We start from the raw sequence: 20,870 nt of genomic DNA, 5'->3' as shown, positions 1-20,870 counted from the left end.
GGTGGAGTATTGACTCTTTGGCAGAAAACAGAGAGTGGGAATAAAAGGATCCTATTTTGGCTGGCTGTGAGTTACCGGTGAAGTTCCACAGGGGGCAGTGTTGGGACCGCTGCTTTTTACGATGTATGTCAATGATTTGGACTATGGTATTAATGGATTTGTGGCTAAATTTGCCGATGATACAAAGTTAGATGGAGGAGCAGGTAGTACTGAGGAAGCAGAGCCTGCAGAGAGACTTAGATAGTTTAGGGGAATGGACAGAGAAGTGGCAAATGAAATATAATGTAGGAAAGTGTATGGTCATGCATTTTGGTGGAAGAAATAAATGGGCAGACTATTATTTAGATGGGGAGAGAATTCAAAATACAGAAATGACTTGAGAGTCCTTGTACAAGATGCCCTCAAGATTAACCTCCAGGTTGAGTCAGATGTGAAGAAGGCGAATGTAATGTTGACATTCATTTCTAGAGGTATAGAATATAAGCGCAAAGGTGTGATGTTGAGACTCTGTAAAGCACTCATGAGACCACACTTGGAGTTTCGTGTGGAGCGTTGTGTTCTTTATTTTAGAAAGGATATACAGTCGGCTCTCCTTATCCGTGGATTCCGCATACGCGAATTCAACCAACCACGAATCATGAAAAACCAGAAGCACTCCTCTAGCACTTGTTGTTCGAGCATGTAAAAATTTTTTTGTCTTGTCATTATTACATAAACAATGCAGTATAACAACCATTTTACATAGCATTTACATTGTATTAGGTATTATAAGTAATCTAGACATGATTTAAAATATACGGGAGGATGTGCATGGGTTATTGTGCATCAGAATCGAAAAAAATCAGAAGTTCTCTTACTAAGTAAATTGGAGCAGGTACATCTGGTATTATTTAGCGTCAGTTAGTCAAACTTTTGCATTTGTATATAGTTTATATTTTACCTTTCTATGCATATAAAACACTTAAGAACGTATGTTTCAGTGCTGAGCTCGGGAAGTTCCAGAGTTCAATCTAGTGACAGATCGCTATCGAGTGCGCTCTCCACCGTGCCGGGTTGATGCGGAGGATCAAAAACCTAAAACCTAATAATTAAACCACTGTGTTGCAATGTACTACTGTGTTGCAATGTACTACTATTCCTGTATTCCTGTACTGTTAAAAGGTAGCAAATTATTTTGAGGCCTACTCTTATTTTTCAACTCCAGGCACTTAGATTTACATACACTGATTCCAATCCTCAACTATCTTCTGATCCGAATGATTGTTTATTGCATGATGTCATACATAAACAATACATGGTGCACATCACACCTTGCAAAACATTCCTCCTTTGAGCAGAACTTCCTCATTAAAATATAGCTTTTAAATAATTAACACAACCTTAGGAATTTAGGCATGGCACAAACTAATACAAATGATTAGACAGCCCCTTCCAGTGAAGCACTGAATTGCCCTGATTGTTTCAGTTAACAAGCCAGACACCATAACTCTTTTTCATAAAAGTCTTTAAGTTCTTTCAATATGCCAGTAGTCCAACAGTGATTGTCTTCACAAGTCTTTGAAAGGAATTATAGTGCACATCTTTAGACACTCGTTTATTATGAGCCATGTCACATGACGTGGACAATCTTGGTCTTTTCATGACCAGGATAGTTCTCGACAAATTCTTCTTGTCTGCCCATCCTTTAAAACAGATTTTAGATTGCTCATTCAGTGAGAGAAGCAACTTTACAATATGATTACCGCAAAACGTGAAGGTGAGCTGAATTTGAACTTGTCCATTGGAGAGGGTTCAGAGAAGATTCACAAGAATGATTCCAGGAATGAAAGGGTAGGTACATGGAGCTTAGAAAAACAGAGGGTTATGGGTAACCTCGGTAATTTCTAAGGTAAAGACACGTTCGGCACAGCTTTGTGGGCTGAAGGGCCTGTATTGTGCTGTAGGTTTTTTTTTATGTTTCTAATATTAAGTGGAAACAAATGGGAAGTCTGTTCACCATTTACACTCAGTGGCCACTTTATTAGGAACCTGTTGTGGCTCATCTACTTTAAGGTTCAATGTGTGTGTTCCGAGATGCTCTTCTTCACACCACTGTTGTAATGCATGGCTATTTGAGTTACCCTTGCCTCTCTGTCAGCTTGAACCATTCTGTCTAATCTCCACAGACCTCTCTCATTAAAAGGGTGTTTTTGCTTACAGAACTGGAATTTTTTTTTGTTCTTTTGCACCATTTTCTGCAAACCCCAGAGACTGCAAGATGGCAGCGTGCTTGAGTGCAACTACTCCTGAGGGGCCAACCAAATACATATATTTTTTTACAATCACAAGAGCTTGCTGGACATTAAGAACTCAAAGTACTCCACACCCATCCCATCAGTGAGTCATTGGCAGAGAAACTGAAGGAGCTGTATTTAGCGTGGATCGTGATGCTGCCTGCGTCAGAGTGGTTGTTCCACGAAGAGAGTGTGCAGCCATAATACAGGCATCCCAGCTCTCCCGGAAGTTCCCCGCATATTGATAGCGGCTCCTTGATGCCCGCAAATTATATACAATCTCCCAGAAATCGGTGTGGGGGGGGGGGGGGGAAGGAGGAGGAGGAGGAGGAGAGCCACACGCACACACCATGGCAGTGTTCCGAGAAAGAAAATATAAAATGTACTTCACCCCAGACTACACTAAAGTGTACCCCTGCCTAACAGGGGTCAAAAATAATGACAGTGTTGCTCGCTGCACTATTTGCAACAGTGACTTTTCTATTGCCCATGGGAGGGGGGGGGGTTAAAATGTAAAAGACATGTTGAGGCAAGTTTAACAGGTGTAATTCGTTCATTAGCATAGCTAACGTTATTTAAACTAGCTGGCTAAGGAGCTAGCAGACATCTCACCTCTCCTGGGAGTCTCCCGCAAATTGATGGTGCTACCTCCCTGAAATGAGATTTTGCAGGGTGGGATATCTGATAATAGCAGGTGATCATCTTACTTGCTTTTCTTGTGATTGCAAGACCCAGTTACGTTGTTAATATGGAATGCTCCAAGTCTGATGCACTGATTTTTCAGCTGATGGCGTGGGACCTGCGTGGCCTCGGTTGTAGTGAGGACGAGGCCTCAAGCTGTGCTGTCATCTGTTTACAGCTGTCCAGGAGAGAGGTGTCAGTGTGCCCCAAGCTGGAGGCAGTGCTGCCCCCCCAGTGTTCACTCAGCAGACAAGAAGCTGTATTGTGGTCAACTGATGTTTGGTCTGAACAACTGAACCACTTGACCATGTCTACATGCTTTTATGCACTGAGTTCCTGCCACATGATTGGCTGATGAGATATTTGCACCAACAGTCAGGTGTACAGGTGTACCTAATAAAGTGGTTATTGAGTGTATGATCACCATGCTGATTTGGAGGGAAACCTACTGGTGGTAGTGTCCCTATGCACTAGTTAACTTTGTCCTTCTTGGAGGTGGAACTGAAGGGTGTCGAAGAGCACAAGTGAAAACAGCAATGCCATTCGTAGATGGGAAAAAATTACCAGTCAACATGTGCTGGCAATGTAATTACATAAAACAGCAACTTTTAAGCAGATAGTATTTTAATGTACAGTACTGTGCAAAAGACTTAAGCTTTGAAGGCTGGGGTCTTAGTCCACTTTTTTTAAAATTACGGTTTCTGATGGTAAGGCCTCCACAGAGCCCTCATCTCAACATCATCGAGGCTGTCTGCGATTACCTAGAGAGACAGAAGCAAGCGAGATAGACCAAGTCTGCAGAAAAACTGTGGCCGATTTTCTTATAAAACTGCACAACAGTCTACCTAATGAAATTGAAGCAGTTTTAAAGTCAAAGGATGGTCATACCAAAAATATTAGATTTCATTTTCTGTACGGTTTATTGCTTTTTATAGTTTTATTGATATTTTGAAACTTTTCATTTAATTGTTTTTGAAAGCATCTTTGCTTTATAGAATTTTTCTATACATATGCCTAAGAGTTTTGAACAGTACTGTATGTACCCCACCTGCTGCAGGGCATCAAAAGCGTCCTTTAATAAACTTTAACCAGGCAGATTGAAAGGACATGTACATTTTGCTTTTATAAAACTGACTTGCATATATCCCAACCTTCAAAGGCAACTTGTGACGGAGCAATAAATGGAGCCCTTTCTAGTGATAGGCTTGGTCCAAGGATGAACAAATTCAGGTCAACAGTCATTTAATCATGTAGGATTTCAGCATGACATACTTGAAAAACTTCATTATTAAGAGATCAATAAAGAATACGAGAAAATGTCATTTTCTGCTACGATTTATTGCAGAAAACAAATTAATATTACAAAACATGCACCATCAGAGACAGCCAATAGGAAAGCCAGCACTTTGAAGTGTAGTCAATTATTTGCAAATCTCAGAGGTGTCTCACATGGGCCAAAAAGTCAGTGCACTTAAAATAAAAACCACCTTCACCACTTCAAGAAAGGAAATTACAATCAAATTTTTTAAAAAATCTGGTGGCACATCTTCAGGCTTTAGAAGTAGCTTTCATCTTCAGGTTTTCCTCAAGGGCTTCTATTGCTTCCCCGATCTAAAAGGAGAAAATCAAATTTATTTAGCAAATTAACTTGTTGATTCTTAACATACAATTGCCAATTGCACAAGATTATTTTTCTCAACAGTGACTGAACTACTATTCTTCTGTTGTTAAAGGTGGCAAATTATTTTGAGGCCTCCTCTTATTTTTCAACTCCAGGCACCTAGCGTTACATACACTGATTCCAATCCTCAACTACCTTCTGATCTGAATGATTGTTTATTGCATGATGTCATACATAAACTATACATAGTGCACATCACACCTTGCAAAACATTCCTCCTTTGAGAACATCCTCATTAAAACATAGCTTTTTAATAATTAACACAACCTTATGAATTTAGGCATGGCACAAACTAATACAAATGATTAGACAGCCACTTCCAAAGAAGCACTGAATTGCTCTGATTGTTTCAGTTAACAAGCCAGACACCATAACTCTTTTTCATAAAAGTCTTTAAGTTCTTTCAATATGCCAGTAGTCCAACAGTGATTGTCTTCACAAGTCTTTGAGAGGAATTATAGTGCACATCTTTAGACACTTGTTTATTATGAGCCATGTCACATGACATGGATGATTTTGGTCTTTTCATGACCATGATAGTTCTCGACAAATTCTTCTAGTCTGCCCACCCTTTAAAACAGATTTTAAACTAGATTGCTCATTCAGTGAGAGAAGCAACTTTACAATATGATTACTGCAGAATGTGAAAGTGAGCTGAATCTGAAGTTGAGAACATAAGGAAAGCAAGCGGTCGGAATGAGGCAGTGTCTGGTCAAAACAGGCATATCTGCAAGTAAAGGTACTACATTTGTCAGCCATTTTGCAACGCAACTATTGTACTGATGCTTTCTCAGACGTTTCAACCAGTTTCCTTGGAGCATGATGAGTAGGGCAAGCTTTAATTTCAATCCAGAGTTCTGAGGACTTTTTTTTAACTAAGAGCTTGGAAGTTAATTTGAAATTAAGATTCTCAAAGATTGTCTTTCAGTGACATTTCCCTGGATTTGACATCAGATGTTGCAAGTGCATGCAGAAGAATAATGCTCACCAAAGGACGAAACCACCTGCCCAAAAAATAGGGCAGTGTCAACGTTGTATGGGATTCAATGACAGAAGTGATTCCAAGATACATGCAGGGGAGGAAAAGGATGTTCATAGATATTCTCCATGAAACAAGACAGTGCCAGAATGTGGTGACTTGATGCAAACTGTCCTCTGCCAATCCACTTTCTACTTCTATTAAAATGTAAATAATGTGCACGTTCTTGTCAATGCTTGGTCTTATTTCTCAAGCTCACAGCGGCAGATCATTCTTTACACCAGTGTACGCTGCAAGGACAACTATTCAGTTGCTGTCAAGGCAATGCTTCACATTGCTATCCATTCAGCCACAGCCAGCAGTCAGCCTCATTCTTTATGCAATGCCAAGTCATCTTAAACAAATACTCTCCATCCATCCTTTCAACACATGCCAGCATCCTTCAAGTCAAGTCACTTCTATTGTCATTTCCACTCTAACTGCTGGTACAGTACATGGTAAAAATGAGACAGCGTTTTTCAGGACCATGGTGTTACATGACACAGTACAAAAACTAGACTGAACTACGTAAAAAAAACGGAGAAAGCTACACTAGACTACAGACCTACACTGGACTGCGTAAAGTGAACAAAAACAGTTCAGGCATTACAATAAATAATAAACAGGACAATAGGGCAAGGTGTCAGTCCAGGCTTCGGGTATTGAGGAATCTGCTAGCTTGGGGGAAGAAACTGTTACATAGTCTGGTCGTGAGAGCCTGAATGCTTCGGAGCCTTTTCCCAGATGACAGGAGGAAGAAGAGATTGTATGAGGGGTGCATGGGGTCCTTCATAATGCCGTTTCCTTTGCGGATGCAGTGCGTAGTGTAAACGTCCGTGATGGCGGGAAGAGAGACCCTGATGATCTTCTCAGCTAATCTCCTTGGTTACTATGATAGGGCAGCAAAGCCATGGAGAGAGTAGCTCTAGAGAGAAATACAATCTCTTTGATTACTGGACTGAGGAACACAACTAGTGACAGCTTGCCTTGCACACAGGCTTTCATGTGTCCTAAAGTGGTGCAGTAGAATACACAAGCTCCCTGGAAGATCTAGTCACCGATTCAAGATCCAACTCACTCTCACTCCAGACCTGAAACATTCACATTTTCTTCTTTCCACAGATGCTGCCTGATCTGTTGAGTTTCAATTTAAGAGTCACAAGGTCACAGAAAAGTACAGCTCAGAAACAGGTCCTTCGGTCCATCTAGTCCATGCCACAAACATTTAAACTGCCTACTCCCCATTGACCTGCACAGGGACCACAGCTCTCCATACCCCTGCCATCCATGTAGACTTCTATTAAGATGTTGAAAACGAGCTTGCATGCACCACTTCACTGGCAGCGTGTTCCACACTTTCACGACTCTGAGTAAAGACTCCCCTCAAACTTTTCACCTTTCATCCTTAACCCATGACATCCAACTGTAGTCCCACCCAGCCTCAGTGTAACAAGCCTGTTTGTATTTACCCTATCTATACCCCTCAATTTCATATACCTTGAATCAATTCTCCCCTCAATCTTCTACCGTCCAAAGAACAAGGGCCTGAACTATTCAATGTTTCCTTACAACTCAGGTCCTCCAGTCTCAGCAACACCCTTGTAAATTTTCTCTGTACTCTTTCAACCTGATTTAGATCTTTCTGGTAGGTAAGTAACCAAAACTGTACACAATGCTCCAAAAAGCCTCACCAACATCTTGCACAACTTCAACATTACATCCCATCTCCTGTACTCACTGACTGTACTTGCTGACTTACAAATCACATGAGAAAAGGCAGTCAATGAGAGCAGTGTAGAGCTGCTGAGGAAGCAGGAGATGCTCATATTCTGTTAATCTGCATTTAAGGGCAACAGGAGGACCAGCACAATACAACAGGCCTTTACAATGATATATACCTAGAATATATAGAAGTACTGTACCTGCATGAAATACCATATGCAGCAATCTAATAAGGTCATGCAGACCTTCATTAATAATTTACATACCAGTGAATGCCAACAAAGCAGATAGCATAATCAAAGACTCCACTCATTCATGACATTCATTCTCTCCTCTCCACCCTTCCATCAGACACAGCATGCAAAAGCCTGAAAGCACGTACTAGCAGGCAGGCTCAAGAACATCTGCTATCCCACTATTATCAGACTCTTGATTAGAAACATAGAAAACCTACAGCACAATACAGCCCTTTGGCCCATGATGCCGAGCCAAACGTACTTATTTTAGAAATTACCAAGGTTTATCCATTGCCCTCTATTTTTCTAATCTCCATGTTCCCATCCAGGAGTCTCTTAAAAGTCCCTAGTGTATCCGCCTCCACCACCATCGCCAGCAGCCCATTCCATGCACTCACCACCCTCTGTGTAAAAAAAACTTGCCTCTGACATCTCCTCTGTAGCTACTTCCAAGCACCTTAAAACTGTGCCCTCTCATGTCAGCCATTTCAGCCCTGGGATAAAGCCTCTGACTATCCACACGATCAATGCCTCTCATCACCTTATACAACTCTATCAGGTTCCCTCTCATCCTCCGTCACTTCAAGGAGAAAAGGCCAAGTTCACTCAACCTATTCTCATAGTGCATGCTCTCCAATCCAGGCAACATCCTTGCAAATCTCCTCTGCACCCTTTCTATAGTTTCCATATCCTTCCTGTATTGAGGTGACCACAACTGAGCACAGTACTCCAACTGGGGTCTAACCAGAGTCCTATAAATCTGTAACATTACCTCTCCTCTCCTAAACACAATCCCATGATGAAGACCAATGCACTGTACACCTTCTTAACCACAGAGTCAACCTACGCAGCAGCTTTGAGTGTCCTATGGACTCGGACCCCAAGATCCCTCTGATCCTTCACACTGCCAAGAGTTTTACCATTAATACTATATTCTGCCATCATATTTGACCTACCAAATGAACTGCCTCACACTTATCTGGATTGAACTCCATCTACCACTTTCAGCCCTGTTTTGCATCCTATCGATGTCCCACTGTAACCTCTGACAGCCCTCCACACTATCCCCAACACCCCCAACCTTTATGTCATCAGCAAATTTACTAACCCATCCCTCCGCTTCCTCATCCAGGTCATTTATAAAAATCACGAAGAACAGATCCCTGAGGAATACCATTGATCCCTGACCTCCATGCAGAATATGACCCATCTACAATCACTCTTTGTCTTCTGTGGGCAAGCCAATTTTGGATCTACAAAGCCATGTCCCCTTGGATCCCATGCCTCCTTACTTTCTCAATAAGCTCTGGATGGGCTATTCTTATCAAATACCTTGCTGAAATCCATATACACTACATCTACTGCTCTTCCTCCATCAATGTGTTTAGTCACATCCTCAAAGAATTCAGTCAGCACAACCTGCCCTTGACAAAGCCATGCTGACTATTCCTAATCATATTATGCCCTTCCAAATGTTCATAAATCCTGCCTCTCAGGATCTTCTCCATCAACTTACCAACCTCTGAAGTAAGACTCACTGGTCTATAATTTCCTGGGCTACTTCTACTCCCTTTCTTGAATAAGGGAACTACGTCTGCAACCCTCCAATCCTCCGGAACCTCTCCCGTCCCCATTGATGATGCAAAGATCATTGCCAGAGGATCAGCAATCTCTTCCCTTGCCTCCCACAGTAGCCTGGGGTATATCCCGTCCGGTCCCGGTAACTTATCCAACTTGATGCTTTCCAAAAGCTCCAGCACATCCTCTTTCTTAATACCTATATGCATAAGCTTTTCAGTCCACTATAAGTCATCCCTACAATCACCAAGGTCCTTTTCCATAGTGAATACTGAAGCAAAGTATTCATTAAGTACCTCCGCTATCTCATCCGGTTCCATACACACTTTTCCACTATCCGAGTTGGCTGGCCCTATTCTCTCACTTCTTCTCCTCTTGCTCTTCACATACTTGTAAAATGCCTTTTCATGGCCCCTTCTGGTTCTCCTAATTTCTTTCTTAAGCTCCTTCCTGCTAGCTTTATAATTTTCTAGATCTCTATCATTACCTAGCTTTTTGAAGCTCAAGTTTTTCTTTCCTTCTTGACTAGATTTTCAACAGCCTTTGTACATCACTATTCCTGTACCCTACTGTCTTTTCTGTCTCATTGGACCGTACCTATACAGAATGTCATGCAAATATCTCCTGAACATTCTGCCATACATTTTCCTGAGAACATCTGTTCCCAATTTATACTTCCAAGTTCCTGTCTGATAGCTTCATATTTCCCATTACCCCAATTAAATGCTTTCCTAACTTGTCTGTTCTAATCCCTCTCCACTACTATGGTAAAAGAGATAGAATTATGATCACTATTTCCAAAATCCTCTCTGACCAGGTTCATTTCCCAAGAGCAGATCAAGTACAGCCTCTCTTACTGTAGGCTTATCCACATATTGTGTCAGGACGCCTTCCTGAACACACCTAACAAACTCCACCCCATCTAAATCCCTTGCTCTAGGAAGATGCCAATCAATATTTAGGAAATTAAAATCTCCCACCATGGTAACCCTGTCATTATTACACCTTTCCAGAATCTGTCTCCCTATCTGCTCCTCGATGTCCTGATTACTATTGGAAGATCAATAAAAAACACCCAGAGTTATTGACTCCTTCCTGTTCCTAACTTCCACCCACAGAGGCTCAGTAAACAATTCCTCCATGACTTCCTCCTTTTCTGCAGATGAGACACTATCTCTGATCAACAGTGCCACTTGATTCTTGTATGACAAGATGGACTTTTGGCATCAGAATCTACCACATTATGATCTTGCACTTTATCATTTACCTGCACTGCTCACTTCCAGTCGTTTTTACACTTATTCTACATTGTTACTGTTTTACCTTATTTTAGCTCAATGCGATGTATAATGACTTGTTTTTTATAAACAGAATGCAAGGCAAGCTTTTCACTGTATCTTAGCACATGTGACTGTAATAAACCAATACCATTACAAGCCAAAATAAGGCCTAATCTTTGCTTTTCAACTCTCCTCCACCTCACTAGCACGGATGATGGGTGGACCTTGAGAGGAATTTTGGTGAGGAATATGAAAGCCAGGATTCAGTATGAAGCAGTTCCACATCGGTTGCCCCTACTCGATTCAGTACCCATAAGCTGTGTCATGCCTTGTTGGCCGAAGTTGCAGGTGGAGTAGAATACTGAGATCCTCAAAGCTATCAAGTTGGGCCCATTTGTCCTCAACCATCATGTGCTTTTGCAAATAAATGTAACAGTACATTCTTTTTTAAAAACAAATATACCCCCATCCACTCAGTCCACCACCAACACAAAGTAGCAGTTTGTACCACTGCGGCATTTCACCGAGACTCCTTAAACAGCACTTCCCAAACCCACAATTTTTACCTGCGAGAAAACCAAGGGCAGATAAAGCATAAGGAACACCACCTTCTGGAAGTTGCCCTCCAAACCACACACCATCCAGACTTGGAAATATATTGCCATTCCACGGCATCACTGGGACAAAATCCTAAGCATTGTGCACAACACAAGAACTGCAGTGGTTCAAGAAGGCAGCTCACCACCACCTCTGAGGACAACTAGGAATAGGCAATTAAAAAATACTTGGTTCAGTCTATGATGTGTACACCCCTTCAAGGACTATATAAAAACCAAACTATTTGGAACTCGATTAAGACATTGAAAAACACAAGAACTCCAGAACATGAAACTTTTTTGCAGTAATAGTATTCACCAATGAAAAGAATGCTATTCATAGACCTCAGACATTTCAAAGCAATAAATGTATGCTTAAGAGCAAGCACACAAGAAGAAAATTGGAAAGAATGCTGGAGGAACTCAATAGGTCAGGCAATATTCATGGAGGGAAATAAACAGTTGATGTTTTGGGACAAGACCCTTCAACAAACTGGAAAGAAAGAAGGCAGAAGCCAGAATTAAAGGGTAGGAGGGAGGGGAGAGAACTGGGAATGATGTGACAAGCTGGAAGCTGATAGAAGGAAGAGATATCAGGCTGAAGAAGATGGAATCCGATAGGACAGTAGACCATGGAATAAAGGGAAGGAGGTGGGGAAGCAAGGAGAGGAAGGTGTGGAGTGGTGCAGCACAAAGAGAAAGGATAAAGGAGCCAGAGGGATAAGGGAAAATGAGTGGCCACAGGGCTGGAAGACAAACAGCAGTGGTTACTGGAAAGTAATCGATGTAGATGCCGTCAGTTTGAAGACTACGAAGATGGAATATGAAGTGTTGTTCCTCTAACTGGTGTCTAGCCTCAACTTGGAAGTAATGGGCGCTATGGACAAACATGCCAAGTGTTGGAATGGAAAGTGGGATTAAAATAACTGGCCACTAAGAGATCCTGGCAAGTGAGGTGGTAGGTCAGGCAAAAAGGGTATCCTATCCCTTTTATGACTGGGGTAAACAGTGAGGGCAGATGTGGAGGAGATGCAGATGGGTCAGGGCTGCATTGATAGTAGTGGAGTGGAAAAAGTTTTTTTGGGGAAAAAAAGAGGACATCTCAGACACCCTGAAATGGGAAGCCTCATCATGAAAACAGATGTGGTGGAGATGGAGGAACTGAAAGAAGGGATTAGCATCCTCGCAAGTGACGGTGTGGGAAGAGGTTTCGGTGGAATTCAGTAGTTTTGTAAAAGCTGACTCTGGAGACGAAGACAAAGAGACCAAGATAGTGGAGAGAGGTATCAAAAATGGATCAAATGAATTTGAAGGCAGGTTGGAAAGTGGAAGCAAAGTTGTTGGAATTGATGAGCTCAGCGTGGGTGCAGGTTTAGAGCATGGTTGTTTTATTGTTCCATAGAGCCAACACAAAGGCAGGCATAGCTGGTAGCCATGGGCACTCGTATAGGCTCATCTTTCATCTGCAAAAAGTGAGAAGAATCAATAAGAAATTATTAAGGGTGAGCTATAGTTCTACCAGATGAAAGATGGTGATGGTGGGGAACTAGTTGGGTCTGTCATAAGAAAGCAGCCAACCTCGACGCTTTCCTGATGAGGGATAAAAATGTATAGGGATTGGACATCAATGGTGAAAATGAAGTGGTTAGGGCTGGGAAACTGGAAGTTGTGGAAATGGTGGAGAGCATGCAAAGTGTCAAGATTTAGGTGTGAAGAGATTGAACCAAGGGGAACAAAATGGAGTTAAGATAAGAGGACAAGTTCAGTGGGGTAAGAGTAGGCAGAAACAATCGGCCTACCAGGGCACTTAGGTTCATGTTTCTTGGGCAGAAAATAGAAACAAGCATTGTGGGATTGGGGAACAAGGTAGGGGGCTAGAGAGTGGAGATCTCCAAGGTGATGGTGCAAAAGAAAGTAGTCTGCTGCTTTGCAGCAGGGTTCTGGTTCGGGGGCAAGTAAAAGGTGTCTAAGAGCTGGCATCCAGCCTCAGCAAAGTAGAGGCCAGTACAACAAAACCACAACAGCACCACACTTGTCTGGAGATTTGTGCGGAGAGTTGAGAGCAATGTGTTCAGAGGTGCGGTGAAGGTAGAATGGGGTGAGGTTGGAATAAGGTGAGTGAAGTAGTGAAATTGAGACAGCGTTCTCATTGCTAGTTAAAGATAAAAAGATCCAGAGATGGTAGGCCAGAGTGAAGTGCCCAAGAGGAGGAAGAGGAGGGCTTAAGATAGGAGAAAATGTCATTAACTGGGGGTGGGGAATCCATTCCAATGAAGTAGGCCCAGAGATGGAGGCAATGAAAGAACAGCTCAGTGTCATGGTGGGCGCAGAACTTGTTGAGGTGCATGAAGGCAAGGGTGCTGCTGGGGACACAGTATTCCAATTCAGAGAGGCAGAGGTTGCAAGGGATAGTGTGGTGACATGTGAAGCCTCGACCTGGAGGCAGGCTGTGGCCACGACCAGGAGCTGGATGAGCCAGATTTGAATCAGGTTTAAGATTAAGATTTGAGAAAAATGAAAATATGGAAGTTGGAGGGAAGCATCCCAGTAAATGTTTCACTTATGTTAATACAATTTGAATTTAAATTGAACTGGTATTTTTATTTAAAAACTAAAGAGCCAAGATTAGTTAATATAGAAACATAGAAAAACTCCAACACAATATAGGACCTTTGGTCCACAATGCTGTTCTGAACATGTACTTGCTTTGGAAATTACCTAGGGTTACCCATAGCCCTCTATTTTTCTAAGCTCCATGTACCTAACCAGGAGACTCTTAAAAGACCCTATCGTATCCGCCTCTACCACCATCGCCAGCAGCCCATTCTCCGCACTCTCCACCCTGTGTAAAAAAACCTCACCCCTGACATCTTCCTTATACCTACTTCCAAGCACCTTAAAACTGTGCCTTCTCATGATAGCCATTTTGGCCCTGGGAAAAAGCATCTGACTATCCACATAATCAATGCCTATCATCTTATACACCTCTATCAGATCACTTCTCATCCTCTGTCACTCCAAGGATAAAAGGCTAAGTTCACACAACCTATTTCCATAAGGCATGCTACCCAATCCAGGCAACATCCCTGTAAATCTCCTCTGCACCCTTTCTGTAATTTCCACATTCTTCCTGTAGTGAGCTGACCAGAACTGAGCACAGTACTTCAAGTGGGGTAACTAAACAGATACAGAGATTTAAACCTTTTAATGGGATCACAATTACAAGGTAGTAAATATATGCTATTGTTTCACATATAAGCCAGTTTGTTTCAAATTAGTGGAATTACACTCAAATTAGATAAAATGCAACTTGATGCAACTTCAAAAGAAAACAAGACTAAATATTGAGCGTTTAAGTCACTTTGAGTTGCAGAATGAAATCTTTGCTTTTAAGTTTCCCATTTAAGGAAGTCAATGTTTTTTTTAAAAAAGATGCAGAACCCATCTTTGCAATATTTTTGCACAAGAAATGGAATAATGAAACATGAAATTATTTATTCAACCAATTCAACAGGAATGCCAAAATGATTATAATAGCCATTTTTCCTGTATATTAATGTCCCATTGTAATATGAAAAAGTACAGAAAACACCAAAATAATCAAAAACATTTAATGATAAAATGTAGCATGCAACACAACATACAGACAATTTTTAATCAACTCTCGAGAAACATGCCCATTCAATGAAATCTGGATTAAGGTTAGAATAGTTATTCAAACAGGTCTACTCTATGATCTAATTTGCTATCAAGATACTTGATAGGCACTTGCAACCTCTGGGATGCATACTAAATTCAGCTAAACTGCTTTCATTGTTTCCGATGATCATTATGCCCCTTTCTCACCTTGTTTCTTTAAGATGTTTTGGTGATGCTTAGTAGTTGTGCTCCTTATCATCTGAGCTGTATTAACCATCTGCCTATAATCTTTCGTCTTATACCTCAACTCGACAAACCCCAAATCCATACACCATAAAGCTCTACTTTGAAAACTGAACCCTACACTCTCCCACCAGTTCCAAGTGTAAATGACCCAATCATCAACTGGTTTCTCTTTCCACAGATGCTGCATGATTGGTTGAGCTCTCCAGCATTTCAGTTTTCATTTCAGCACCGACAGATTTTATTCGTTATCTGTAATCATCACCCATCTTCATAATCACCATTGTGAATCACCAATCCTTATAGCATCACATACAAGATAGTGGATGAACTAAGCAGGTGAGGCAATGTAAATACAATTAATGTTGCGGACTGAGACCCTTCTTCAGAACTGGAAAGAAAGGAAGTTGTCAGAATAAAAAGGTGAGGTGAAGGGAATCAGGGTAACTGGTGAAATCAGGTGGATGGGAAAGGGGCTGGAGGAGAAGAAAGGGCAATGGGGGGGTGAATAGGCAGGTGATGAGAAGAGGTAAGAGGCCAGAGTGGGGAAGAAGTGAGAAGAGGGAGGGGAAATACCAGAAGGAGAAATTGATGTTCATACCATCAGGTTGGAGGATACCTGGATGGAATATGTCTATCTATTGCACCCTGTGATTGGCCTTATTGTGGCAAAAGAAGAGGCCCCGAACCAGTATGTTGGAATGGGTAGGAGGATAGGAATTAAAATGGTTGGTCAGTTATCTTCTTTGCTTTCCAGTTCTTGATCAAATTTATACATTTTACAGCGTGCACTTTCTATATATGATGTTGATTGAAATAAATATATAATGTCACATGCCACACAACATTATATACTTCGATCTGGCTCTGGTTTACTCTCTAGCTCTTATTTAATTCATTAGTCCACATGCACCTTGGACATTAACTTTTAAGATAACTTCTTCAAACTCTGCAGAAAGTGCAGGGAATGGTAAAGCTCTTGAGCTAGCAGGAGTACAATGGACTCTTATGTGTTCAAAGCTTCTAATTTTCAACTATACACATTCATCTTTTATGACGAAAGACCCTGAGATATTTAAATATGGAAAGCATTATGTTGAAATGTACACTCAGTGGCCACTTTATTAGGTACCGGAGCGGAAGTCAATGTGGTCTTCTGCTGCCCATCCACTTCACGGTTCTACATGTTGTGCATTTAGTGATGCTCTTCTGCACCCCACTGTTGTATTGTGTGGTTACTTCAGTTACTGCTGCCTTCCTGTCAACTTGAACCAGTCTGGCCATTCTCCTCTGACCTTTCTCATTCAAGGCATTTTTGTCCACAGAACTGCTGCCCACTGGATGCTTTTTTTTTTGCACCATTCTCTGTAAACTCTAGAGACTGTTGTCCATGAAAATCCCAGGTGATCAACAGTTTCTGATGTCTGCATGCGTTTATGCATTGAGTTGCTGCCACATGATTGGTTGATTAGATATTTGAATTAACAATCAGATGTATCTAATAAAGTGGCCACTGAACACATGTTGAAATAGTCTTGTTAAGTTGTTGGTTGATATTAAGAGTCCAGATCAATAAAATAAATTCTATTTTTAATAAGTATTGAATATCAAAATAAGAGTTAAATGGCAGAAAATGTACATTTGATCAAGATCACATTAAATGAAAGTCTGGATGCACCCAACAGCCACAACTTTCACTTTGACAATGAAAAAGTAATACAACTTTACCATTAACTTCAAATACACATCTTTTGCCATGCATAGCAGAAACGAAAAACACTCAGCAAGTCACATGCTCATCAGAAAATTTAATTTTCTACATACACAGCTGATGCATTTAAAACCCTTACTTGGGTTAAGTTGATTAGAAACCCTTCTACCGAAGAGTCCTATATTTTGCCAATCTACTGCTTTGTTCTGCTGCAATCCTGGCAAAGGAGAGAGGAATACAGATTTAGAAAAGGCAAAAGATCTTTAGAGCAGAGGAATACGATATTAAAGCTCACAGAATTAAACTCCTCACTGAAGTGCCATTGATGGCATATTGAGAGTTTTTAACTCTACATAGAAAGAGACAAACCACCGAAGTTTGCATGAACTAAATATTTGGAAATTTGCTTTCGACTATTTTCTGCTGTGAAGACTTTCTCAGCTTCCCCTCCCCGGGCACATTAGTTACAATACATGAAAAAAATTAAAGATACTGCTTTAATTAAATTTAAATCTGTTACAAATATTTTATTACATCATATTTAAAAGCAAAATGTGAATTCCAGATCCAAATATTTTCTTTCGAAGGTACTGACTGTCTGCAGTCATTAATGATCTCCGAATATAGTTGTGGTTTGGACTTCATATTTCTCCAAAATGTTGGCCAATGATGCTCAAGATGCTCATCAGTCTACAGTTCCCTTGGCTTTCTAGCTACCTCACCCAAGGAAAGTTTAAAGAGTGGTTGTTGTAAGACATTCTACCAGTTCTGGGGAGAAGGTGTGGTTCAGAAATCACAGCAAGCCCCATTCTGCTCTTTTCATATATGCCTACTTCCAAAAGGATAGCATTTAAAACTACAGCAAAATAAAACCTCACTTCTTCCCCCAATTCAATGACACTGCATAAACTGCAATGAATAACTAGAGCACTGACTCGATTATTAGGCGATGATTTCTTTTCTAATAGTGTTCTACAACAACATTCTTTTATTGAATAAACTAACAGCTGAAGCTTACTGGAACTTTTTGGGACCTAAAGCACTGTCTAACATGATAAATGGATTTCTACCCTGTTTTGAAAGACTACACACTTTAAAATAGATTTTCCCCCATGGCTAAAAAGGTCCTCAGAGAGTACACAGGTAGTCTAATTCTAAATGAACCATCTTCAAACGAATTACTAAAATTATATACCCAACAGGAATTCATCAACATGATATAATCAGTCATCTGTAAAGCACCCTGCAGCATAAACAAACATTCACTTCAGTTGCACTGCTTGGTTCGGAAGGAAAATGAAGTGCAGGATAAATGCAGAAGACAAAGTTACACCAGCAAACATTGCAAAAAAAAGTAAAGTTGTAAGATGCACCAAGCCTTCACAAATCACTCATGATTGACATTAATTTATGAGGATTAAGATACTGTAGAAAGAACTGAGATTTACCAGATTGATATTGGTAACAAGAGACTTCTGTCCCATGAATCGACTATAAAAGGTGTGACTATTATCCTTAACAAGTAATATTTCAAAAGTGTTCCAAATTAATAGGGGCTTTGACAGAATGACCAGAAGATCTGTTCACCACAAGTAGTAAACCCTATAACTGGAAGACCAGTAAGCATATCTGGAAGGAGAAATGTATTAAAAATACATTTGGATAGGTACATGGATGGGAGTGATATGGAGGTCTATAGTCCAGGTGCAGGTCAATGGGACTAGGAAGATTAATAGGTCAACATGGACTTGATGGGCCCAAGGGCCTGTTTCTGTGCTGTACTTTTTTAAGACTTTGTATCATGTGGTGGTGAGTTTCAAAACTGCCACATAAAGATTGAAGTCCTGAACTTAATCACTGGTAGAGTTTAGCCAGTTCTCAGTCCTGGTTCACTCTGCCAGTGAAGCAGGAACATGTTGCAATTCCTCAGCATTCAGACTGAACAGTCAGTCTGCAGACAGTGGGGATTGTCAGGCTGTTTTGAAGAAGGGGAAATTGACAGCAATTTTTAAAATACAAGAGTTGCCTGCAAGGTTATACTTAAATAGTTCTTAAAAATGTTTCTGAATGTTAGACATTGAAACACTTTGACACCTTTGATAGATGACAAAGCCTGTTTGGGCCATTGCCTGCTTAAATTCTCCACAGGTGGATTTGTGCAGAATTATTCTGACTCAACTTCATCTCATTATGCTGTTGCAGACCTGCTGTCATTAAGGACCAGACTGCTCGAATTCCAGACCTAATCATCATGTGCCATGTCATATGATGTGGGTGATCATGGTCTTGACCATGATTGCTCTTGGCAAATTTTTCTACAGAAGTTGTTTATCATTGCTTTCTTTTGGGCAGTGTCTTTACAAGATGGGTGACTCCAGCCATTATCAATATTCTTCAGAGATGGTCTACCTGGCCCCAATAGCTGCATAACCAGGAGTTGTGATATCCACCAATTGCTCATACCATCCACCGCATGATCCCATGGCTTCATGGGACCCTGACTGGGGAGAGGTTGGGTTGAGCAGGCGTTGCACCTTGCTCAAGGATGACCTGTAAGGTAGCAGAGGGAAGGAGTGCCTTACACCTCCTTTGCTACAGGCATATCTCCACCTTGCTACCTTGTAGGTCAGTGGATCTAGATTTCTGAATCAAGGTTAAGTGAGGGAATGATGAACCTGTAGCAGTGAAACTGCAAAACTTCTGCCTTCCAGCTCCAGTGATCAGGGTGCATTCCTGCCTTTGAATTTTGCCTATGAGACTTTTTACTCTCTGTATGAGTGGTTTTACATAATGTTTCGGATGCCACACAACTCTGGTGAAGCAAGAATTGGCGTGCGTGCGTGTGTACGTGCAAGCAAAATTGAATCTGGGTGTCATCGATGGTAATGTGACGAGAATAAATTTACATGTATGATTGGTGTTTTTTTTTTAGCAGTTGATACAGACTCGGGCAGAAAGGCTACTGTTTCTGTGACAATGAAGCACTTACAATCAGCAAGCCCCACCAAGAAAAGTTACAATCTGGAAAACAGACAGAAGGACATTCAATAGCAACTTCCAAAGTGACAGGAGAGGAACAGCGGCCAGCATAGATGAGAGGTTGTAGATGGATAGGGCATTGAACCTGCCATTACAGATGTGCACATCGAAATAGCCTCCTTTTGTGCTATTTGGTTGGTCAAACACCCAAACTCTAAGAAGTTAGACGACACATTGTCACCTTGACTCATATGGAATAAGGTGGGTGGTAGTGTGATCCTTTGTGCTAATTTTAGGGTAATGTTGATATCCCAGCTTGAATAGTGAGTTGTCTATTGACTACTCATCTTTAGAGAACAGGTAGTTAACTCTGGTTGGCTGTGATTGAGAGCATGGCAACACTGTCAAGGGTTGCAAGTGGGCAACATAATCTTCAAGACGGTAAGTAACATTTCAGGATTGTATACTTTGATAATAAATACTAAAGGATGAACAATGTTCTGTGCATCATAAATAAATGCCCAAATTAATTACTAATCCATGCATTAAGATTTTGAGATATACTTTCCCTCTGTCAGAATCATCAGAGGGTTGTAAAACCATTATTGAAGATTCAAAGCAAACACTGGAAATATTTTTGAAACTACTAAAGCATAGCAATCTCATTATTCCTAGGTGCTTTTGCAAGTACAGATGTGATTAATGAAGAGACATTCAAATACAGTGTTCATTGCTTATGAGCAATGAACATTGTATTTGAGTTTCTATTTAAGTCACATTCATGGATTAGGTAGATAAAATACAAGACATTATTGTACAGTTTCCAACACATGCTTAAGCTTAATAACAAATGACAAGCCTTTCAAACTGAAGCACCCTGCTATTGACAGGACCCCAAAAAATGAATTACTTTTTGACCGAGCCAAGCTTTCAATGTCAGACACTGGTTTCCCACACGAATGCTGCTTCTATGACACAGAATTCTTTTCTATTTATCTCTTGCTTCTGATCACCAAAATATCAACTGTGTTGATAATTAAAAATATATCAACCCTGTTGAAAATACCTTTAATGCCATACCATTCCCACCTGTCCTGCCCCTTACAATTTGTACTCTCAATTACAGGGACCTCCTCTCTGTGGCCCATTGGAAAACCCTCTTCAACTCACACCCCCAAAAAGAAAACAATGTTTTCTAGGCACCATGCTTACAATTCTATTTCTTCCTTGACA

The 20,870-nt window shown here is 40.9% G+C and overlaps 1 protein-coding gene across 2 annotated transcripts in view; it reads right to left on the bottom strand.

Annotated features, from left to right (window-relative positions):
- Positions 1 to 4,273: 4,273 nt before the first annotated feature.
- rpn2 (ribophorin II) overlaps positions 4,274 to 20,870 on the bottom strand; it is a 63,765-nt gene continuing 47,168 nt past the window's right edge. The window contains exons 17-18 of one of the 2 annotated variants that reach the window (XM_059980743.1): positions 16,798 to 16,875; positions 4,274 to 4,565 (exon numbers count right to left, since the gene is read on the bottom strand). In XM_059980743.1, the coding sequence (XP_059836726.1) occupies positions 16,824 to 16,875 (52 nt within the window). In that variant the 3' untranslated portion in view covers positions 4,274 to 4,565; positions 16,798 to 16,823. The remainder of the gene's footprint in view (positions 4,566 to 16,797; positions 16,876 to 20,870) is intronic. The other variant, XM_059980744.1, reaches the window with a different exon arrangement.

This window comes from Hypanus sabinus, chromosome 9, assembly GCF_030144855.1.
Source record: "Hypanus sabinus isolate sHypSab1 chromosome 9, sHypSab1.hap1, whole genome shotgun sequence".
Classification (NCBI taxonomy): domain Eukaryota; kingdom Metazoa; phylum Chordata; class Chondrichthyes; order Myliobatiformes; family Dasyatidae; genus Hypanus; species Hypanus sabinus.
Note: the sequence above shows the minus strand (reverse complement) of the source record. Positions and strands in the feature narration are given on the sequence as shown.